This window comes from Ascaphus truei, chromosome 15 (genome assembly GCF_040206685.1).
Source record: "Ascaphus truei isolate aAscTru1 chromosome 15, aAscTru1.hap1, whole genome shotgun sequence".
NCBI classification, from domain to species: Eukaryota; Metazoa; Chordata; class Amphibia; order Anura; family Ascaphidae; genus Ascaphus; species Ascaphus truei.
Window position 1 is genome coordinate 16,464,321 of NC_134497.1, and position 21,413 is coordinate 16,485,733.

At 46.0% G+C, this 21,413-nt stretch overlaps 1 protein-coding gene across 2 annotated transcripts in view; it reads left to right on the top strand.

Moving 5' to 3' along the window:
• LOC142466602 (uncharacterized) overlaps window positions 1–20,657 on the top strand; it is a 75,807-nt gene extending 55,150 nt beyond the window's left edge. Inside the window, exons 2-6 of one of the 2 annotated variants that reach the window (XM_075571806.1) lie at window positions 11,991–12,140; window positions 15,006–15,149; window positions 16,309–16,446; window positions 17,677–17,814; window positions 20,162–20,657. In XM_075571806.1, the coding sequence (XP_075427921.1) occupies window positions 11,991–12,140; window positions 15,006–15,149; window positions 16,309–16,446; window positions 17,677–17,814; window positions 20,162–20,172 (581 nt within the window). In that variant the 3' untranslated portion in view covers window positions 20,173–20,657. The remainder of the gene's footprint in view (window positions 1–11,990; window positions 12,141–15,005; window positions 15,150–16,308; window positions 16,447–17,676; window positions 17,815–20,161) is intronic. The other variant, XM_075571807.1, reaches the window with a different exon arrangement.
• Window positions 20,658–21,413: the final 756 nt, after the last annotated feature.

Genomic DNA, 21,413 nt, shown 5'->3' on the forward strand with positions numbered 1-21,413 from the left:
TATGTGATATGGGGGTAGTTATTGTGTGTGATATGGGGGTAGTTATTGTGTGTGATATGGGGGAGAGTTATTGTGTGTGATATGGGGGAGAGTTATTGTGTGTGATATGGGGGAGAGTTATTGTGTGTGATATGGGAGGAGTTTTTGTGTGTGATATGGGGGGAGGATATTGTGTGTGATATGGGGGGGAGTTATTGTGTGTGATATGGGGGGAGTTATTGTGTGTGATATAGGGGGGAGTTATTGTGTGTGATATGTATGGGGGAGTTATTGTGTGTGATATGGGGGGAGTTATTGTGTGTGATATGGGGGGATATTGTGTGTGATATGGGGGGAGTTATTGTGTGTGATATGGGAGGAGTTATTGTGTGTGATATGGGGGGGCGTTATTGTGTGTGATATGGGGGAGAGTTATTGTGTGTGATATGGGGGAGATTTATTATGTGTGATATGGGGGGGTGTTATTGTGTGTGATATGGGGGAGAGTTATTGTGTGTGATATGGGGGAGAGTTATTGTGTGTGATATGGGAGGAGTTATTGTGTGTGATATGGGGGGGGGGTTATTGTGTGTGATATGGGGGGAGTTATTGTGTGTGATATGGGGGGAGATATTGTATGTGATATGTATGGGGGAGTTATTGTGTGTGATATATGGGGGAATTATTGTGTGTGATATGTGGTGATATTGTGTGTGATATGGGGGGGAGTAATTGTGTGTGATATGGGGGAGAGTTATTGTGTGTGATATGGGGGGGAGTTATTGTGTGTGATATGGGAGGAGTTATTGTGTGTGATATGGGAGGGAGATAGTGTGTGATATGGGGGGAATTATTGTGTGTGATACAGGGGGGGGAGTTATTGTGTGTGATATGGGGGAGAGTTATTGTGTGTGATATGGGGGAGAGTTATTGTGTGTGATATGGGAGGAGTTATTGTGTGTGATATGGGGGGAGATATTGTGTGTGATATGGGGGGAGTTATTATGTGTGATATTGGGGGGAGTTATTGCATGTGATATGGGGGGAGTTATTGTGTGTGTGATACGGGGGGGAGTTATTGTGTGTGATATGTATGGGGGAATTATTGTGTGTGATATGGGGAGAGTTATTGTGTGTGATATGGGAGGAGTTATTGTGTGTGATATGGGGGGGTTATTATGTGTGATATGGGGGGGAGTTATTGTGTGTGATATGGGGGGAGATATTGTGTGTGATATGTATGGGGGAGTTATTGTGTGTGATATATGGGGGAATTATTGTGTGTGATATGGGGGGATATTGTGTGTGATATGGGGGGGAGTTATTGTGTGGGATATGGGAGGAGTTATTGTGTGTGATATGGGGGGGAGATAGTGTGTGATATGGGGGGGAATTATTGTGTGTGATACAGGGGGGGGAGTTATTGTGTGTGATATGGTGGAGAGTTATTGTGTGTGATATGGGGGAGAGTTATTGTGTGTGATATGGGAGGAGTTATTGTGTGTGATATGGGGGAGATATTGTGTGTGATATGGGGGGAGTTATTATGTGTGATATGGGTGGTAGTTATTGTGTGTGATATGGGGGGAGATACTGTGTGTGATACGGGGGAGAGTTATTGTGTGTGATATGGGGGAGAGTTATTGTGTGTGATATGGGGTGAGTTACTGTGTGTGATATGGGGGGGAGTTATTGTGTGTGATATGGGGGGGAGTTATTGTGTGTGTGATATGGGGGGAGATATTGTGTGTGATATGGGTGGTAGTTATTGTGTGTGATATGGGGGGGAGATACTGTGTGTGATACGGGGGAGAGTTATTGTGTGTGATATGGGGGAGAGTTATTGTGTGTGATATGGGGGGGAGTTATTGTGTGTAATATGGGGGAGAGTTATTGTGTGTGATATGGGGGGAGTTATTGGGTGGGGGAGTTATTGTGTGTGATATGGGAGGAGTTATTGTGTGTGATATGGGGGGGTTATTATGTGTGATATGGGGGGGAGTTATTGTGTGTGATATGGGGGGAGATATTGTGTGTGATATGTATGGGGGAGTTATTGTGTGTGATATATGGGGGAATTATTGTGTGTGATATGGGGGGAGTTATTGGGTGGGAGAGTTATTGTGTGTGATATGGGAGGAGTTATTGTGTGTGATATGGGGGGGTTATTATGTGTGATATGGGGGGGAGTTATTGTGTGTGATATGGGGGGAGATATTGTGTGTGATATGTATGGGGGAGTTATTGTGTGTGATATATGGGGGAATTATTGTGTGTGATATGGGGGGATATTGTGTGTGATATGGGGGGGAGTTATTGTGTGGGATATGGGAGGAGTTATTGTGTGTGATATGGGGGGGAGATAGTGTGTGATATGGGGGGAATTATTGTGTGTGATACAGGGGGGGGAGTTATTGTGTGTGATATGGTGGAGAGTTATTGTGTGTGATATGGGGGAGAGTTATTGTGTGTGATATGGGAGGAGTTATTGTGTGTGATATGGGGGAGATATTGTGTGTGATATGGGGGGAGTTATTATGTGTGATATGGGTGGTAGTTATTGTGTGTGATATGGGGGGAGATACTGTGTGTGATACGGGGGAGAGTTATTGTGTGTGATATGGGGGAGAGTTATTGTGTGTGATATGGGGTGAGTTACTGTGTGTGATATGGGGGGGAGTTATTGTGTGTGATATGGGGGGGAGTTATTGTGTGTGTGATATGGGGGGAGATATTGTGTGTGATATGGGTGGTAGTTATTGTGTGTGATATGGGGGGGAGATACTGTGTGTGATACGGGGGAGAGTTATTGTGTGTGATATGGGGGAGAGTTATTGTGTGTGATATGGGGGGGAGTTATTGTGTGTAATATGGGGGAGAGTTATTGTGTGTGATATGGGGGGAGTTATTGGGTGGGGGAGTTATTGTGTGTGATATGGGAGAATTATTGTGTGTGATATGGGAGGAGTTATTGTGTGTGATATGGAGGGAGTTATTGTGTGTGATATGGGGGAGAGTTATTGTGTGTGATATGGGGAGAGTTATTGTGTGTGATATGGGAGGAGTTTTTGTGTGTGATATGGGGGGAGGATATTGTGTGTGATATGGGGGGGAGTTATTGTGTGTGATATGGGGGGAGTTATTGTGTGTGATATAGGGGGGAGTTATTGTGTGTGATATGTATGGGGGAGTTATTGTGTGTGATATGGGGGGAGTTATTGTGTGTGATATGGGAGGAGTTATTGCATGTGATATGGGGGGGAGTTATTGTGTGTGATATGGGAGAGTTATTGTGTGTGATATGGGAGGAGTTATTGTGTGTGATATGGAGGGAGTTATTGTGTGTGATATGGGGGAGAGTTATTGTGTGTTATATGGGGGGGTTATTATGTGTGATATGGGGGGGAGTTATTGTGTGTGATATGGGGGGAGATATTGTGTGTGATATGTATGGGGGAGTTATTGTGTGTGATATATGGGGAATTATTGTGTGTGATATGGGGGGATATTGTGTGTGATATGGGGGGGTGTTATTGTGTGTGATATGGGAGGAGTTATTGTGTGTGATATGGGGGGGAGATAGTGTGTGATATGGGGGGAATTATTGTGTGTGATACAGGGGGGGGAGTTATTGTGTGTGATATGGGGGAGAGTTATTGTGTGTGATATGGGGGAGAGTTATTGTGTGTGATATGGGAGGAGTTATTGTGTGTGATATGGGGGAGATATTGTGTGTGATATGGGGGGAGTTATTATGTGTGATATGGGGGGGAGTTATTGCATGTGATATGGGGGAGTTATTGTGTGTGATACGGGGGGGAGTTATTGTGTGTGATATGTATGGGGGAATTATTGTGTGTGATACTGGAGGAGTTATTGTGTGTGATACAGGGGGGAGATATTGTGTGTGATATGGGGGGGAGTTATTGTGTGCGATATGGGGGGAGATATTGTGTGTGATATGGGGGGGAGTTATTGTGTGTGATATGGGGGGAGATATTGTGTGTGATAGGGGGGAGAGTTATTGTGTGTGATATGGGTGGAGTTTTTGCATGTGATATGGGGGGAGATATTGTGTGTGATATGGGCGGGAGTTATTGTGTGTGATATGTATGGGGGAATTATTGTGTGTGATACAGGGGAGAGTTATTGTGTGTGATACAGGGGGAGTTATTGTATGTGATACAGGGGGGAGTTATTATGTGTGATACGGGGGGAGTTATTGTGTGCGATATGGGGGGGAGTTATTGTGTGTGATATGGGGGAGATATTGTGTGTGATATGGGGGGGAGTTATTGTGTGTGATATGGGGGGAGTTATTGTGTGTGATATGGGGGAGAGTTATTGTGTGTGATATGGGAGGAGTTATTGTGTGTGATATGGGGGGAGTTATTGTGTGTGATATGGGGGGAGTTATTGTGTGTGATATGGGGAGAGTTATTGTGTGTGATATGGGGAGAGTTATTGTGTGTGATATGGGAGGAGTTATTGTGTGTGATATGGGGGTAGTTATTGTGTGTGATATGGGGTAGAGTTATTGTGTGTGATATGGGAGGAGTTATTGTGTGTGATATGGGGGTAGTTATTGTGTGTGATATGGGGGAGAGTTATTGTGTGTTATATGGGCGAGAGTTATTGTGTGTGATATGGGCGAGAGTTATTGTGTGTGATATGGGGGTAGTTATTGTGTGTGATATGGGGGTAGTTATTGTGTGTGATATGGGGGAGAGTTATTGTGTGTGATATGGGGGAGAGTTATTGTGTGTGATATGGGAGGAGTTTTTGTGTGTGATATGGGGGGAGGATATTGTGTGTGATATGGGGGGGAGTTATTGTGTGTGATATGGGGGGAGTTATTGTGTGTGATATAGGGGGGAGTTATTGTGTGTGATATGTATGGGGGAGTTATTGTGTGTGATATGGGGGGAGTTATTGTGTGTGATATGGGGGGATATTGTGTGTGATATGGGGGGAGTTATTGTGTGTGATATGGGAGGAGTTATTGTGTGTGATATGGGGGGCGTTATTGTGTGTGATATGGGGGAGAGTTATTGTGTGTGATATGGGGAGAGATATTGTGTGTGATATGGGGGGGTTATTATGTGTGATATGGGGGGGAGTTATTGTGTGTGATATGGGGGGAGATATTGTGTGTGATATGTATGGGGGAGTTATTGTGTGTGATATATGGGGGAATTATTGTGTGTGATATGGGGGGATATTGTGTGTGATATGGGGGGGAGTTATTGTGTGTGATATGGGAGGAGTTATTGTGTGTGATATGGGGGGGAGATAGTGTGTGATATGGGGGGAATTATTGTGTGTGATACAGGGGGGGGAGTTATTGTGTGTGATATGGGGGAGAGTTATTGTGTGTGATATGGGGGAGAGTTATTGTGTGTGATATGGGAGGAGTTATTGTGTGTGATATGGGGGAGATATTGTGTGTGATATGGGGGGAGTTATTATGTGTGATATGGGGGGGAGTTATTGCGTGTGATATGGGGGAGTTATTGTGTGTGATACAGGGGGGAGATATTGTGTGTGATATGGGGGGGAGTTATTGTGTGCGATATGGGGGGAGATATTGTGTGTGATATGGGGGGGAGTTATTGTGTGTGATATGGGGGGAGATATTGTGTGTGATAGGGGGGAGAGTTATTGTGTGTGATATGGGGGGGAGTTTTTGCGTGTGATATGGGGGGAGATATTGTGTGTGATATGGGCGGGAGTTATTGTGTGTGATATGTATGGGGGAATTATTGTGTGTGATACAGAGGAGAGTTATTGTGTGTGATACAGGGGGAGTTATTGTATGTGATACAGGGGGGAGTTATTATGTGTGATACGGGGGGGAGTTATTGTGTGCGATATGGGGGGGAGTTATTGTGTGTGATATGGGGGTAGATATTGTGTGTGATATGGGGGGGAGTTATTGTGTGTGATATGTGGGGAGTTATTGTGTGTGATATGGGGGAGAGTTATTGTGTGTGATATGGGAGGAGTTATTGTGTGTGATATGGGGGGAGTTATTGTGTGTGATATGGGGGGAGTTATTGTGTGTGATATGGGGAGAGTTATTGTGTGTGATATGGGGAGAGTTATTGTGTGTGATATGGGAGGAGTTATTGTGTGTGATATGGGGGTAGTTATTGTGTGTGATATGGGGTAGAGTTATTGTGTGTGATATGGGAGGAGTTATTGTGTGTGATATGGGGGTAGTTATTGTGTGTGATATGGGGGAGAGTTATTGTGTGTTATATGGGTGAGAGTTATTGTGTGTGATATGGGCGAGAGTTATTGTGTGTGATATGGGGGTAGTTATTGTGTGTGATATGGGGGTAGTTATTGTGTGTGATATGGGGGAGAGTTATTGTGTGTGATATGGGGGAGAGTTATTGTGTGTGATATGGGGGAGAGTTATTGTGTGTGATATGGGAGGAGTTTTTGTGTGTGATATGGGGGGAGGATATTGTGTGTGATATGGGGGGGAGTTATTGTGTGTGATATGGGGGGAGTTATTGTGTGTGATATAGGGGGGAGTTATTGTGTGTGATATGTATGGGGGAGTTATTGTGTGTGATATGGGGGGAGTTATTGTGTGTGATATGGGGGGATATTGTGTGTGTTATGGGGGGAGTTATTGTGTGTGATATGGGAGGAGTTATTGTGTGTGATATGGGGGGGCGTTATTGTGTGTGATATGGGGGAGAGTTATTGTGTGTGATATGGGGGAGAGTTATTGTGTGTGATATGGGGGGGTGTTATTGTGTGTGATATGGGGGAGAGTTATTGTGTGTGATATGGGGGAGAGTTATTGTGTGTGATATGGGAGGAGTTATTGTGTGTGATATGGGGGGGGTTATTGTGTGTGATATGGGGGGAGTTATTGTGTGTGATATGGGGGGAGTTATTGTATGTGATATGTATGGGGGAGTTATTGTGTGTGATATATGGGGGAATTATTGTGTGTGATATGGGGGGATATTGTGTGTGATATGGGGGGGAGTTATTGTGTGTGATATGGGGGAAAGTTATTGTGTGTGATATGGGGGGGAGTTATTGTGTGTGATATGGGAGGAGTTATTGTGTGTGATATGGGGGGGAGATAGTGTGTGATATGGGGGGAATTATTGTGTGTGATACAGGGGGGGAGTTATTGTGTGTGATATGGGGGAGAGTTATTGTGTGTGATATGGGGGAGAGTTATTGTGTGTGATATGGGAGGAGTTATTGTGTGTGATATGGGGGGAGATATTGTGTGTGATATGGGGGGGAGTTATTATGTGTGATATTGGGGGGAGTTATTGCGTGTGATATGGGGGGAGTTATTGTGTGTGATACGGGGGGGAGTTATTGTGTGTGATATGTATGGGGGAATTATTGTGTGTGATACAGGGGGAGTTATTGTGTGTGATACAGGGGGGAGATATTGTGTGTGATATGGGGGGGAGTTATTGTGTGCGATATGGGGGAGAGTTATTGTGTGTGATATGGGGGGGAGTTTTTGCGTGTGATATGGGGGGAGATATTGTGCGTGATATGGGCGGGAGTTATTGTGTGTGATATGTATGGGGGAATTATTGTGTGTGATACAGGGGAGAGTTATTGTGTGTGATACAGGGGGAGTTATTGTATGTGATACAGGGGGGAGTTATTATGTGTGATAAGGGGGGGAGTTATTGTGTGCGATATGGGGGGGAGTTATTGTGTGTGATATGGGGGGAGATATTGTGTGTGATATGGGGGGGAGTTATTGTGTGTGATATGGGGGGAGTTATTGTGTGTGATATGGGGGAGAGTTATTGTGTGTGATATGGGAGGAGTTATTGTGTGTGATATGGGGGGAGTTATTGTGTGTGATATGGGGGGAGTTATTGTGTGTGATATGGGGAGAGTTATTGTGTGTGATATGGGGAGAGTTATTGTGTGTGATATGGGAGGAGTTATTGTGTGTGATATGGGGGTAGTTATTGTGTGTGATATGGGGTAGAGTTATTGTGTGTGATATGGGAGGAGTTATTGTGTGTGATATGGGGGTAGTTATTGTGTGTGATATGGGGGAGAGTTATTGTGTGTTATATGGGTGAGAGTTATTGTGTGTGATATGGGCGAGAGTTATTGTGTGTGATATGGGGGTAGTTTTTGTGTGTGATATGGGGCTAGTTATTGTGTGTGATATGGGGGAGAGTTATTGTGTGTGATATGGGGGAGAGTTATTGTGTGTGATATGGGGGAGAGTTATTGTGTGTGATATGGGAGGAGTTTTTGTGTGTGATATGGGGGGAGGATATTGTGTATGATATGGGGGGGAGTTATTGTGTGTGATATGGGGGGAGTTATTGTGTGTGATATAGGGGGGAGTTATTGTGTGTGATATGTATGGGGGAGTTATTGTGTGTGATATGGGGGGAGTTATTGTGTGTGATATGGGGGGATATTGTGTGTGATATGGGGGGAGTTATTGTGTGTGATATGGGAGGAGTTATTGTGTGTGATATGGGGGGGCGTTATTGTGTGTGATATGGGGAGAGTTATTGTGTGTGATATGGGGGAGAGTTATTGTGTGTGATATGGGGGGGTGTTATTGTGTGTGATATGGGGGAGAGTTATTGTGTGTGATATGGGGGAGAGTTATTGTGTGTGATATGGGAGGAGTTATTGTGTGTGATATGGGGGGGGTTATTGTGTGTGATATGGGGGGAGTTATTGTGTGTGATATGGGGGGAGATATTGTATGTGATATGTATGGGGGAGTTATTGTGTGTGATATATGGGGGAATTATTGTGTGTGATATGGGGGGATATTGTGTGTGATATGGGAGGGAGTTATTGTGTGTGATATGGGGGAGAGTTATTGTGTGTGATATGGGGGGGAGTTATTGTGTGTGATATGGGAGGAGTTATTGTGTGTGATATGGGGGGGAGATAGTGTGTGATATGGGGGGAATTATTGTGTGTGATACAGGGGGGGGAGTTATTGTGTGTGATATGGGGGAGAGTTATTGTGTGTGATATGGGGGAGAGTTATTGTGTGTGATATGGGAGGAGTTATTGTGTGTGATATGGGGGGAGATATTGTGTGTGATATGGGGGGGAGTTATTATGTGTGATATTGGGGGGAGTTATTGCGTGTGATATGGGGGGAGTTATTGTGTGTGATACGGGGGGGAGTTATTGTGTGTGATATGTATGGGGGAATTATTGTGTGTGATACAGGGGGAGTTATTGTGTGTGATACAGGGGGGAGATATTGTGTGTGATATGGGGGGGAGTTATTGTGTGCGATATGGGGGAGAGTTATTGTGTGTGATATGGGGGGGAGTTTTTGCGTGTGATATGGGGGGAGATATTGTGTGTGATATGGGCGGGAGTTATTGTGTGTGATATGTATGGGGGAATTATTGTGTGTGATACAGGGGAGAGTTATTGTGTGTGATACAGGGGGAGTTATTGTATGTGATACAGGGGGGAGTTATTATGTGTGATACGGGGGGGAGTTATTGTGTGCGATATGGGGGGGAGTTATTGTGTGTGATATGGGGGGAGATATTGTGTGTGATATGGGGGGGAGTTATTGTGTGTGATATGGGGGGAGTTATTGTGTGTGATATATTGGAGAGTTATTGTGTGTGATATGGGAGGAGTTATTGTGTGTGATATGGGGGGAGTTATTGTGTGTGATATGGGGAGAGTTGGTATGTGTGATATGGGGAGTGTTATTGTGTGTGATATGGGAGGAGTTATTGTGTGTGATATGGGGGGAGTTATTGTGTGTGATATGGGGGAGAGTTATTGTGTGTGATATGGGAGGAGTTATTGTGTGTGATATGGGGGTAGTTATTGTGTGTGATATGGGGGAGAGTTATTGTGTGTGATACGGGGGGAGTTATTTTGTGTGCGATATGGGGGGGAGTTATTGTGTGTGATATGGGGGGAGATATTGTGTGTGATATGGGGGGGAGTTATTGTGTGTGATATGGGGGGAGTTATTGTGTGTGACATGGGGGTAGTTATTGTGTGTGATATGGGGGTAGTTATTGTGTGTGATATGGGGGAGAGTTATTGTGTGTGATATGGGGGAGAGTTATTGTGTGTGATATGGGGGAGAGTTATTGTGTGTGATATGGGAGGAGTTATTGTGTGTGATATGGGGTGAGGTTATTGTGTGTGATATGGGGGGGAGTTATTGTGTGTGATATGGGTGGAGTTATTGTGTGTGATATGTATGGGGGAGTTATTGTGTGTGATATGGAGGGAGTTATTGTGTGTGATATGGGGGGATATTGTGTGTGATATGGGGGGAGTTATTGTGTGTGATATGGGAGGAGTTATTGTGTGTGATATGGGGGGGAGTTATTGTGTGTGATATGGGGGGAGCTATTGTGTGTGATATGGGGGAGTTATTGTGTGTGATATAGGGGGGAGTTATTGTGTGTGATATGTATGGGGGAATTATTGTGTGTGATATGGGGGGGAGATATTGTGTGTTATATGGGGGAGATATTGTGTGTTATATGGGGGGAAGTTATTGTGTGTGATATGGGAGGAGTTATTGTGTGTGATATGGGGGGAGTTATTGTGTGTTATATGGGAGGGAGTTATTGTGTGTGATATGGGGGGGAGTTATTGTGTGTGATATGGGAGGAGTTATTGTGTGTGATATGGGTGGGAGTTATTGTGTGTGATATGGGGGGGAGTTATTGTGTGTGATATGGGGGAGTTATTGTGTGTGATATAGGGGGGAGTTATTGTGTGTGATATGGGGGAGTTATTGTGTGTGATATAGGGGGGAGTTATTGTGTGTGATATGGGGGGAGTTATTGTGTGTGATATGGGGGAGAGTTATTGTGCACCTGGTGAGCTGTGTGTGCATTCTTCTTTTTGTCTTTTGGAGACCCCCTAGGGGGACCTCAATTTAGAAGCGTTCGGGGAGTTGCTCCAACATACACAGCTGCAAGGGGACCTTTCCCAGTTGAATATATAGGCCAGCACGAGTGCAGCTTCCTTGTTTTTTGCTTTTAAACATAGCAATACCTGTTTTTGTCACTGTCAGCTCAAAATGGCTTTATTTTTTTATATATATATTGGGTTTTGTTTATATGCATTTGGGTTTTTATATGTATTGGGATATTTTATATATATATATATATAAAGGGTTTTGTTTATATGCATTGTTTTTTTATATGTATTGGTTTTTTATATGCATTGGGTATTTTATATATATAAATTGAGTTTTGTTTATATGCATTGTTTTTTTATATGCATTGGGGATTTTATATGTATTGGGGTATTTTTTATATGTATTGTTTTTTTATATGCATTGGGGTACATTATATATATATATATATATATATATATATATATATATATATATATATATATATATATATATATATATATATATATATATATATTTCCCTGACTGTATGCTGTCTCGTTTTTCCCGGACCCCCATCTGGTAAATTCTTTCTGTGTATGTGCATATATGGGACAAGCATCAGTGGATTATTTGTTTTCAGTGTGCCAACTGCTCTTTGCTTTTATATATATATATATATATATACTGTATATATATATATATATATATATATATATATATATATATATATATATATATATATATATATAAAAGCAAAGAGCAGTTGGCACACTGAAAACAAATAATCCACTGATGCTTGTCCCATATATGCACATACTCAGAAAGAATTTACCAGATGGGGGTCCGGGAAAAACGAGACAGCATACAGTCAGGGAAATATATATATATATGGTTTTATTTAAATGCATTTGTTTTTTTATATGCATTGGGGTATTTTTATATGTATTGGGGTATTTTGGGTATTTTTATATGTATTGGTTTTTTATTATGTATTTTTTTTAAATATGTATGTTGTATATGTTGTGTTGTTGGCCTCTCTGGCAGAGAAAAGGTTAAGGGCACATTATGTGGGTGGCAGGGTTTGGAAGTGGGTGGTGTCCCCTGCTAACGTGCCCACTTCTTGTGACAGGAAAACCAGGACAGTGCCCCCCACAGAGGTACATGAGTGGCCATTACCCTGAGGGATGTCCTCAGCTCTGTGAAGGAGACAGCAGCTGCCCTGGGAACAAGAAATGCTGCCCCGATAGCTGCTACACCTTCTGCAAGCCTCCCGCAAAAGGTGAGCGATATAAAGTGGGACTGAGTATCAACCAAAACGCTGTGATCTCAGCACACACACACAGTATTGTATTTTATGCCTTTATTTATGTATCGCCAAAAGTGTACTCAGCGCTTCACAAAGAATACAGTACAGATAATTATAATTATACAATAAGTGCAGCAAAATCAGACAATGGGAAAGGAAATCCCTGCCCCGAAGAGCTTACAATCTAAGAGGTTTAATTGGAAATTTACAGAGAGAGCAGGTGAGGGAGTAAATGCTGTATATGGCAGTGCTTGGTCATAATGGGTGGTAGGAGTGACTGAGTGTGGGACAATAGCCATGAGATGCTTGATTTGTGGGGTGAGATTTAAGGTAGGTCAGTATTATATGAAAGGTTAACACCATTTACAGGGGAAGAGATGACAGGGAGGCATGAGTGAGATCAGGTGTGTATGTCTGGCTTCAGGCTATAGGGAGACCCCAGCAGCAGGAAGGAGTAGATAGAGAGTGTGAATAGATGATTTGTGTGGGTGTTTTTTTATTGCGGGGTATAGAAATTGTTGGGAGAGCGGTGTATAAATAATGGTGCAGTGGGGATGTTGGAGGCAACAGAGACATTCACAAAGGAGCAAGGAAACAGTAAACCAAAAAAGCAATAGGGAGGGCATAGTAAGATGCAGGAGGAGAGACTTCACAGGTAATGGAGGATAAAAGTGAACAAATAATCACAGATATTAAAAGTGAATGTCTCACAGTGGCAAAGTTGTAATGCAGAGTCCAGATCTTCCTCCAATCTTCACCTCCAAAATTAACTCTTGTAGACACTTTAGAAATGACACTTAAGATGTGACTCTTTTGATGTTACACAGCCATATGGCTCACAGCCAAGTTACACTGACTTAAGTGCCCTAATCACATGCATTTGACTAACACTTAAGGGAGGGGGTTGACTAATCAACTCAGACATACCAAATAGTTACATACACAGTGCGATATTACGACTCTCTGCACGGTATTACATTGCTCTGTGGGTTATTACATCTCTCTGCATTATTACATCTCTCTACATGATATTACATCTCTGCAAGTTATTATTTTGCTCTTTGCGTTATTATATCTCTCTCTGCACCTTATTACATATCTCTGCGCGTTATTATATCTCTCTCTGCACCTTATTACATATCTCTGCACGTTATTATATCTCTCTGCGCCTTATTACATATCTCTGCGCGTTATTATATATCTCTCTTCACCTTATTACATATCTCTGCGCGTTATTATATCGCTCTACCCGTTATTACATCGCTCTGCGCAGTATTACTTCTCTCTGCATGTTATTACATTGCTTTGCGGGTTATTACATCGCTCTGCGCATTATTACACCTCTCGCTCTGCGGGTTATTACATCGCTCTGCGCATTATTACACCTCTCGCTCTGCGGGTTATTACACCTCTCTGCGGGTTATTACATCGCTCTGCGCATTATTACACCTCTCGCTCTGCGGGTTATTACACCTCTCTGCGGGTTATTACATCGCTCTGCGCATTATTACACCTCTCGCTCTGCGGGTTATTACATCGCTCTGCGCATTATTACACCTCTCGCTCTGCGGGTTATTACATCGCTCTGCGCATTATTACACCTCTCGCTCTGCGGGTTATTACATCGCTCTGCGCATTATTACACCTCTCGCTCTGCGGGTTATTACATCGCTCTGCGCATTATTACACCTCTCGCTCTGCGGGTTATTACACCTCTCTGCGGGTTATTACATCGCTCTGCGCATTATTACACCTCTCGCTCTGCGGGTTATTACATCGCTCTGCGCATTATTACACCTCTCGCTCTGCGGGTTATTACACCTCTCGCTCTGCGGGTTATTACATCGCTCTGCGCATTATTACACCTCTCGCTCTGCGGGTTATTACATCGCTCTGCGCATTATTACACCTCTCGCTCTGCGGGTTATTACATCGCTCTGCGCATTATTACACCTCTCGCTCTGCGGGTTATTACATCGCTCTGCGCATTATTACACCTCTCGCTCTGCGGGTTATTACATCGCTCTGCGCATTATTACACCTCTCGCTCTGCGGGTTATTACATCACTCTGCGCATTATTACACCTCTCGCTCTGCGGGTTATTACATTGCTCTGCGCATTATTACACCTCTCGCTCTGCGGGTTATTACATCGCTCTGCGCATTATTACACCTCTCGCTCTGCGGGTTATTACATCGCTCTGCGCATTATTACACCTCTCGCTCTGCGGGTTATTACATTGCTCTGCGCATTATTACACCTCTCGCTCTGCGGGTTATTACATCGCTCTGCGCATTATTACACCTCTCGCTCTGCGGGTTATTACATTGCTCTGCGCATTATTACACCTCTCGCTCTGCGCATTATTACACCTCTCGCTCTGCGGGTTATTACACCGCTCTGCGCATTATTACACCTCTCGCTCTGCGGGTTATTACATTGCTCTGCGCATTATTACACCTCTCGCTCTGCGGGTTATTACATCGCTCTGCGCATTATTACACCTCTCGCTCTGCGGGTTATTACATTGCTCTGCGCATTATTACACCTCTCGCTCTGCGGGTTATTACATCGCTCTGCGCATTATTACACCTCTCGCTCTGCGCATTATTACACCTCTCGCTCTGCGGGTTATTACATCGCTCTGCGCATTATTACACCTCTCGCTCTGCGCATTATTACACCTCTCGCTCTGCGGGTTATTACATTGCTCTGCGCATTATTACACCTCTCGCTCTGCGGGTTATTACATCGCTCTGCGCATTATTACACCTCTCGCTGCGCCTCATTACATTGCTCTGCGCGTAATTATATCACATTGTGATGTGTTTGCACAGTGAGGCCGGGTTCCTGCCCCCCGCCGCCCCCCGGACCCGCGGCTGAACGTTGTGATGATACATGTACGTCCGACAGTGAATGCGCGGACGGGTCCAAGTGCTGTCACCAGGGCTGCGGGCTCACGTGTGTACCGTCTGTGAGAGGTAACACTCATACTCTCTCTCTTACCCCCATTATACCCCTTTTGTGCCACTCATACCCCTCTCACAGCCCCTCATACGCCCTCACACACACACACCCTGACACACCCAGACATACCCCCCTCACAGCCCCTCATAAACCCAAACATACCCCCTCACACACATCCCCCTCATAAACACAAACATATCCCCCTCATACACCCACACATACGCCCTAACACACTTACACTGACACTCGCATACCTTCCTCACACACATACACACTCGCATATCCCCCTTACAGCCCATCATACACCCACGCATACCCCCACACACTCACATACTCCCCTCACAGCCCTTCATACACCCACACATACCCCCTCACACACATACACACTCGCATATCCCCCTCACAGCCCATCATAAACCCACGCATACCCCCACACACTCACACACTCCCCTCACAGCACTTCATACACCCACACATACCCCCTCACACACATACACACTCGCATATCCCCCTCACAGCCCATCATACACCCACGCATACCCCCACACACTCACATACTCCCCTCACAGCCCTTCATACACCAACACATACCCCCTCACACACATACACACTCGCATATCCCCCTCACAGCCCATCATAAACCCACGCATACCCCCACACACTCACACACTCCCCTCACAGCACTTCATACACCAACACATACCCCCTCACACATGCGCATTCACACTGACACTCGCATACCTTCCTCACACACACACACACTCGCATATCCCCCTCACAGCCCATCATACACCCACGCATAACCCCTCACACACTCACTCACACACATACCCCCTCAAGCACTCACCCTCACATACCCCCTCACACAGTCTCCCCCCTCACCTCCCCTCCCATCTCCCCTCCCCTCCAGTCGCCCCCCTCACCTCCCCTGCTCAGTCTCCTTCTTCAGCTCCCCTGCTCAGTCTCCCCTCCTCAGTCTCCCCCCTCCCCTGCTCAGTCTCCCCTCCTCAGTCTCCCCCCTCCCCTCCATCTCACCTCCCCTCCAGCCGCCCCCTCACCTCCCCTGCTCCGTCTCCTCCCCTGCTCAGTGTCCCCTCCTCAGTCTCCCCCCTCACCTCCCTGCTCAGACTACCCCCTCCCCTGCTCAGTCTCCCCTCTCTCTCCCTATCCCAGAGAAGAGAGGTTTCTGTGGTGCCGAGGTACGATGTTTCGTACCGGAGCGTTCGCTGTGTGGTTCTGACACCGACTGTACCGATGATGAGAAGTGCTGTCACGACACGTGCCGGGCCCAGTGTAGGAAACCCCTGCAAGGTAATCCCACCGCATGGGGAGTTATATGGAGAGGTTATATGGGGTAATAGGAGGAGTTATATGAAGTGGTTATATGGGGCAATAGGAAGAGTTATAGGGAGTGGTTATATGGGGTAATAGGAGGAGTTATAGTGAGAGGTTATATGGGGTAATAGGAGGTGTTATAGGGAAAGGATATATGGGGCAATAGGAGGAGTTATAGGGAGCGGTTATATGGGGTAATAGGAGGTGTTATAGGGAAAGGATATATGGGGCAATAGGAGGAGTTATAGGGAGAGGTTATATGGGGTAATAGGAGGAGTTATAGGGAGAGCTTATATCGGGTAATAGGAGGTGTTATAGGGAGAGGTTATATGGGGCAATAGGAGGAATTATAGGGAGCGGTTATCTGGGGTTGTAAGAGGAGTTATAGGGTGGGGTTATATGGGGTAACAGGAGGAGTAATAGGGAGTGGTTTATGGGGTAATAGGAAGAGTTATAGGGAGGGGTTATATGGAGTAATAGGAGCTATTACAGGGAGATGGTATATGGGGTAATAAGAGGAGTTATAGGGAGGGGTAATATGTGAGATATAGTCAGTTAGTATAGGGACAGGTACATTATATAGTGGGTATGTATAGGGTTGGGTATATAAGAACTAGTGAGTAGGAATAGGGAGGAGTACATCGGAGATATAGTGACTAAAAAAAGGGAGGGGTATATGTGAGATTTAGTGAGAAGCTATAGGGAGGAGTATGTGGTGGATATAGGGAGTAGGTATAGGGAGGGTATATGGGAGATATAGTAAGTTGGTATAGGGAGGGTATATGAGATAGATAGGGAAGGGTACATGGGAGATATAGTGAATAGGTATATGGAGGGGTATATGGGAGATATAGGGAGTTGGTATAGGGATGGGTATATGAGAGATATAGTGAGTAGGTATAGGGAGGTGTATATGGGAGATATAGTGAATAGGTATAGGGAAAGGTATATGGGAGATATAGTGAGTTGCTATAGGGAGGGGAATATAAGAGATATAGTGAGTTGGTATAGGCAGGGGTATATGGGAGAGATAGTGAGTAGGTATAGATAGGGTATATGGGAGATATGGTGAGTTGGTATAAGCGACATATAGTGCATTGCTATAGGGAGGTGTATATGGGAGAGATAGAGTAGCTATAGGGTCAGTTTCCTAGCTGTACATAGTGACTGTTTCTGAGTGTCTGTTCCTCGCCGCGTGTCCTGCAGAGAGAGCCGGTCAGTGTCCGAGGCCTGCGGGGAGCTGCCCAGTGAAACCCAAGACCCCAGCGTGCAAAACAGACCAGGACTGTCCTAAGAATAATAAGTGCTGCACAACCCCGTGTGGGAAGCAGTGTGTGTGGGCGGGTATGTCTTCCTTCCCAGGGTAACCTCCACACGGGGTCTTCCTTCCCAGGGAAACCTCCACACAGGGTCTTACTTCCCAGGGAAACCTCCACACGGGGTCTTCCTTCCCAGGGAAACCTCCACACAGAGTCTTCCTTCCCAGGGAAACCTCCACACAGGGTCTTACTTCCCAGGGAAACCTCCACACAGGGTCTTCCTTCCCAGGGAAACCTCCACACAGGGTCTCTCTCCTTCCCAGGGAAACCTCCACACAGGGTCTTCTTTCCCAGGGAAACCTCAACACAGGGTATTACTTCCCAGGGTAACCTCCACACAGAGTCTTCCTTCCCAGGGAAACCTCCACACAGGGTCTTACTTCCCAGGGAAACCTCCACACAGGGTCTCTCTACTTCCCAGGGAAACCTCCACACAGGGTCTTCCTTCCCAGGGAAACCTCCACACAGGGTCTTCCTTCCCAGGGAAACCTCCACACAGGGTCTTCCTTCCCAGGGTAACCTCCACACAGGGTCTTCCTTCCCAGGGAAACCTCCACACCAGGTCTTACTTCCCAGGGAAACCTCCACACAGGGTCTTCCTTCCCAGGGAAACCTCCACACAGGGTCTTCCTTCCCAGGGAAACCTCCACACAGGGTCTTCCTTCCCAGGGTAACCTCCACACAGGGTCTTCCTTCCCAGGGAAACCTCCACACAGGGTCTTACTTCCCAGGGAAACCTCCACACATGGTCTCTCTCCTTCCCAGGGAAACCTCCACACAGGGTCTTCCTTCCCAGGGAAACCTCCACACATGGTCTCTCTCCTTCCCAGGGAAACCTCCACACAGGGTCTTACTTCCCAGGGAAACCTCCACACATGGTCTCTCTCCTTCCCAGGGAAACCTCCACACAGGGTCTCTCCTTCCCAGGGAAACCTCCACACAGGGTCTTCCTTCCCAGGGAAACCTCCACACATGGTCTCTCTCCTTCCCAGGGAAACCTCCACACAGGGTCTTCCTTCCCAGGGAAACCTCCACACATGGTCTCTCTCCTTCCCAGGGAAACCTCCACACAGGGTCTCTCTCCTTCCCAGGGAAACCTCCACACAGGGTCTTACTTCCCAGGGAAACCTCCACACAGGGTCTTCCTTCCCAGGGAAACCTCCACACAGGGTCTTCCTTCCCAGGGAAACCTCCACACAGGGTCTTCCTTCCCAGGGAAACCTCCACACAGGGTCTTACTTCTTCCCAGGGAAACCTCCACACAGGGTCTTCCTTCCCAGGGTAACCTCCACACAGGGTCTTCCTTCCCAGGGAAACCTCCACACAGGGTCTTACTTCTTCCCAGGGAAACCTCCACACAGGGTCTTCCTTCCCAGGGAAACCTCCACACAGGGTCTTACTTCCCAGGGTAACCTCCACACAGGGTCTTCCTTCCCAGGGTAACCTCCACACATGGTCTCTCTACTTCCCAGGTGTGACGTGGGGATGAAGGGGTTACACTGATTTGCTATGCATTACTGTGTTTGTCCTGTCCCAGCCATTGTTATCCCCATTTACAAGCCATTCCCTGCCTGCATGTTAAAAGAAAAGATGCATTGCTTGCCATACCCTCTAACCGACACATGATGGCAGTCTAGCAGCTGGCATTTCAATGAGAAATACTAATTCTAAAACGAAAGCACCCAGAAACCTGATTTTTGAGGTGCAAATACAGTGAACCACTACATGCACATACATATAATTTTTACAGTTATGACGCGAATAGAACATGGTGTTTTAATAAAGATTAAATTGTAAATGTAAGGCAGGAGGTATTTTTTGTAAGTCCAAGCAGGAATTCCGTGGACATACAGCTGTGAGATGGGTGAATGAGCTGGGGTATTTTTATGACGGAGCCTCAAAGGGATCTAGCTGATTTAGCATCTCCCTGTCTAAAAGAGTGTCCCAGAAGAGGGAAAGACCCAGAGGCCCATAATGTATACAAAACTGGCATACTGATGCACAACAGAAATATAAGGCTAGTGACACCTCTGTGTCAGAAATCAGACTGAGCGGCACCAAGTTGTGGGTGTAGCCCAAGTATGCTAAGTGGTATGGGCATCAACCTGACCCATGCGCCCTGTCCATCGGACAGCCCTTTTGACCGGTCTTATGAACTGTGGGTAAACTGGCTATTGGTGGGTTAATGGTTCCCACGAGGGAGATTGGATCCACATATTAAAGATAGCTTTGGGCAGTCTATAACTGTGGCTCCCCAGGTATCTCCAGTGTGATATATATATATATATATATATCCCTCTCCACCCCCCCCCCCCTCTCTCTCTCCCTCTCTTCCCTCATTTTCAATATAATTTTCTCATTTTTCATTCTAGTTTACAACTGATCTCTCGTCACCGGACCGACTCCTGTGAGACGGAAGAGCGTGTGTGAGCGCGCGCACGTGTGTGTGTGAGCACGTTTACATTTACATGTGTCTGAAGGAGCTTGAGCCTGACACAGGGATGTTTCTCACAGTAGATTTATTTGTAGTTAAGCCTCAGCAAACAATCAGGATAACTAGCGCAGCTCTGTCCTGGTGTGATGGAGACTGGCACCTTTCTAAAAGCCGCCACACTGCATCATACGTACGTGTTACATACTCTGCGCATGCGCCAAGTCTTCTGATCTCCTGTAACTTCTCCTCTTTATTTCGTGGTATCTGTTGCTGGGCCACGCTTTGTGGGATGGGATTGGTCTCCTGTCCTGTACTGTATATGGCGCTCCAAGGTTGGCTAAATAGCTGGATTTGCTCTTTCTGCCCTGGAATATTAACCAATCCCGTGCTGGTTCCCCATGCTAAGTTTTCAAATAAAACGCTGTATTTTCTTATTATGAGCAAAGTCTCTCTTTTTACCCAGAATCCTCTTAGGCTAAAGATCAGGTCCCCCAGGGTCTGTGTGTATGTGTACGTCTGTGTGTACGTGTACATCTGTGTGTACGTGTACGTCTGTTTGTACGCCTGTGAGTACGCGTACGCCTGTGTGTATGCCTGTGTGTACGTGTACGTCTGTGTACGTGTCTACATGTCAGGGTCGTCGGTTTATCAGAAATAAAGGTTTAAAACACATGTGTAACGTGTGTATCGTTGGGTCCTCTCCCTGCACTGACCCGCAGCTCCCAGTGTAACCCAGTATATCCCAGGGCCTGGATTTATTTTGCTGCAGGACTCAAACCCATAAATCTATCGGTGTTTGTGCCGACTCTGGACACACCCTATAATACTGCACATGCGTGTGATACCCAGGTCACTTTCAGTAGGGTCACCAGCCAAACAGGGTTTATTATCTGAGCCACACGCAGCCTGCAGGGACACCCGCCCCTGATACACACGCATCCTGCAGGGACCCCTGACCCCAATACACATGCAGCCTGCACGGACCCCCAACCCTGAGACGGGCGCTGCCTGCAGGGACCCCCGACCCTGAGACACATGCAGCCTGCAGGGACCCCCAATCCTGAGACACACACAGCCTGCAGGGACCCCCAATCCTGAGACACACGCAGCCTGCAGGGACCCCCAATCCTGAGACACACGCAGCCTGCAGGGACCCCCAACCCTGAGACACATGCAGCCTGCCGGGACCC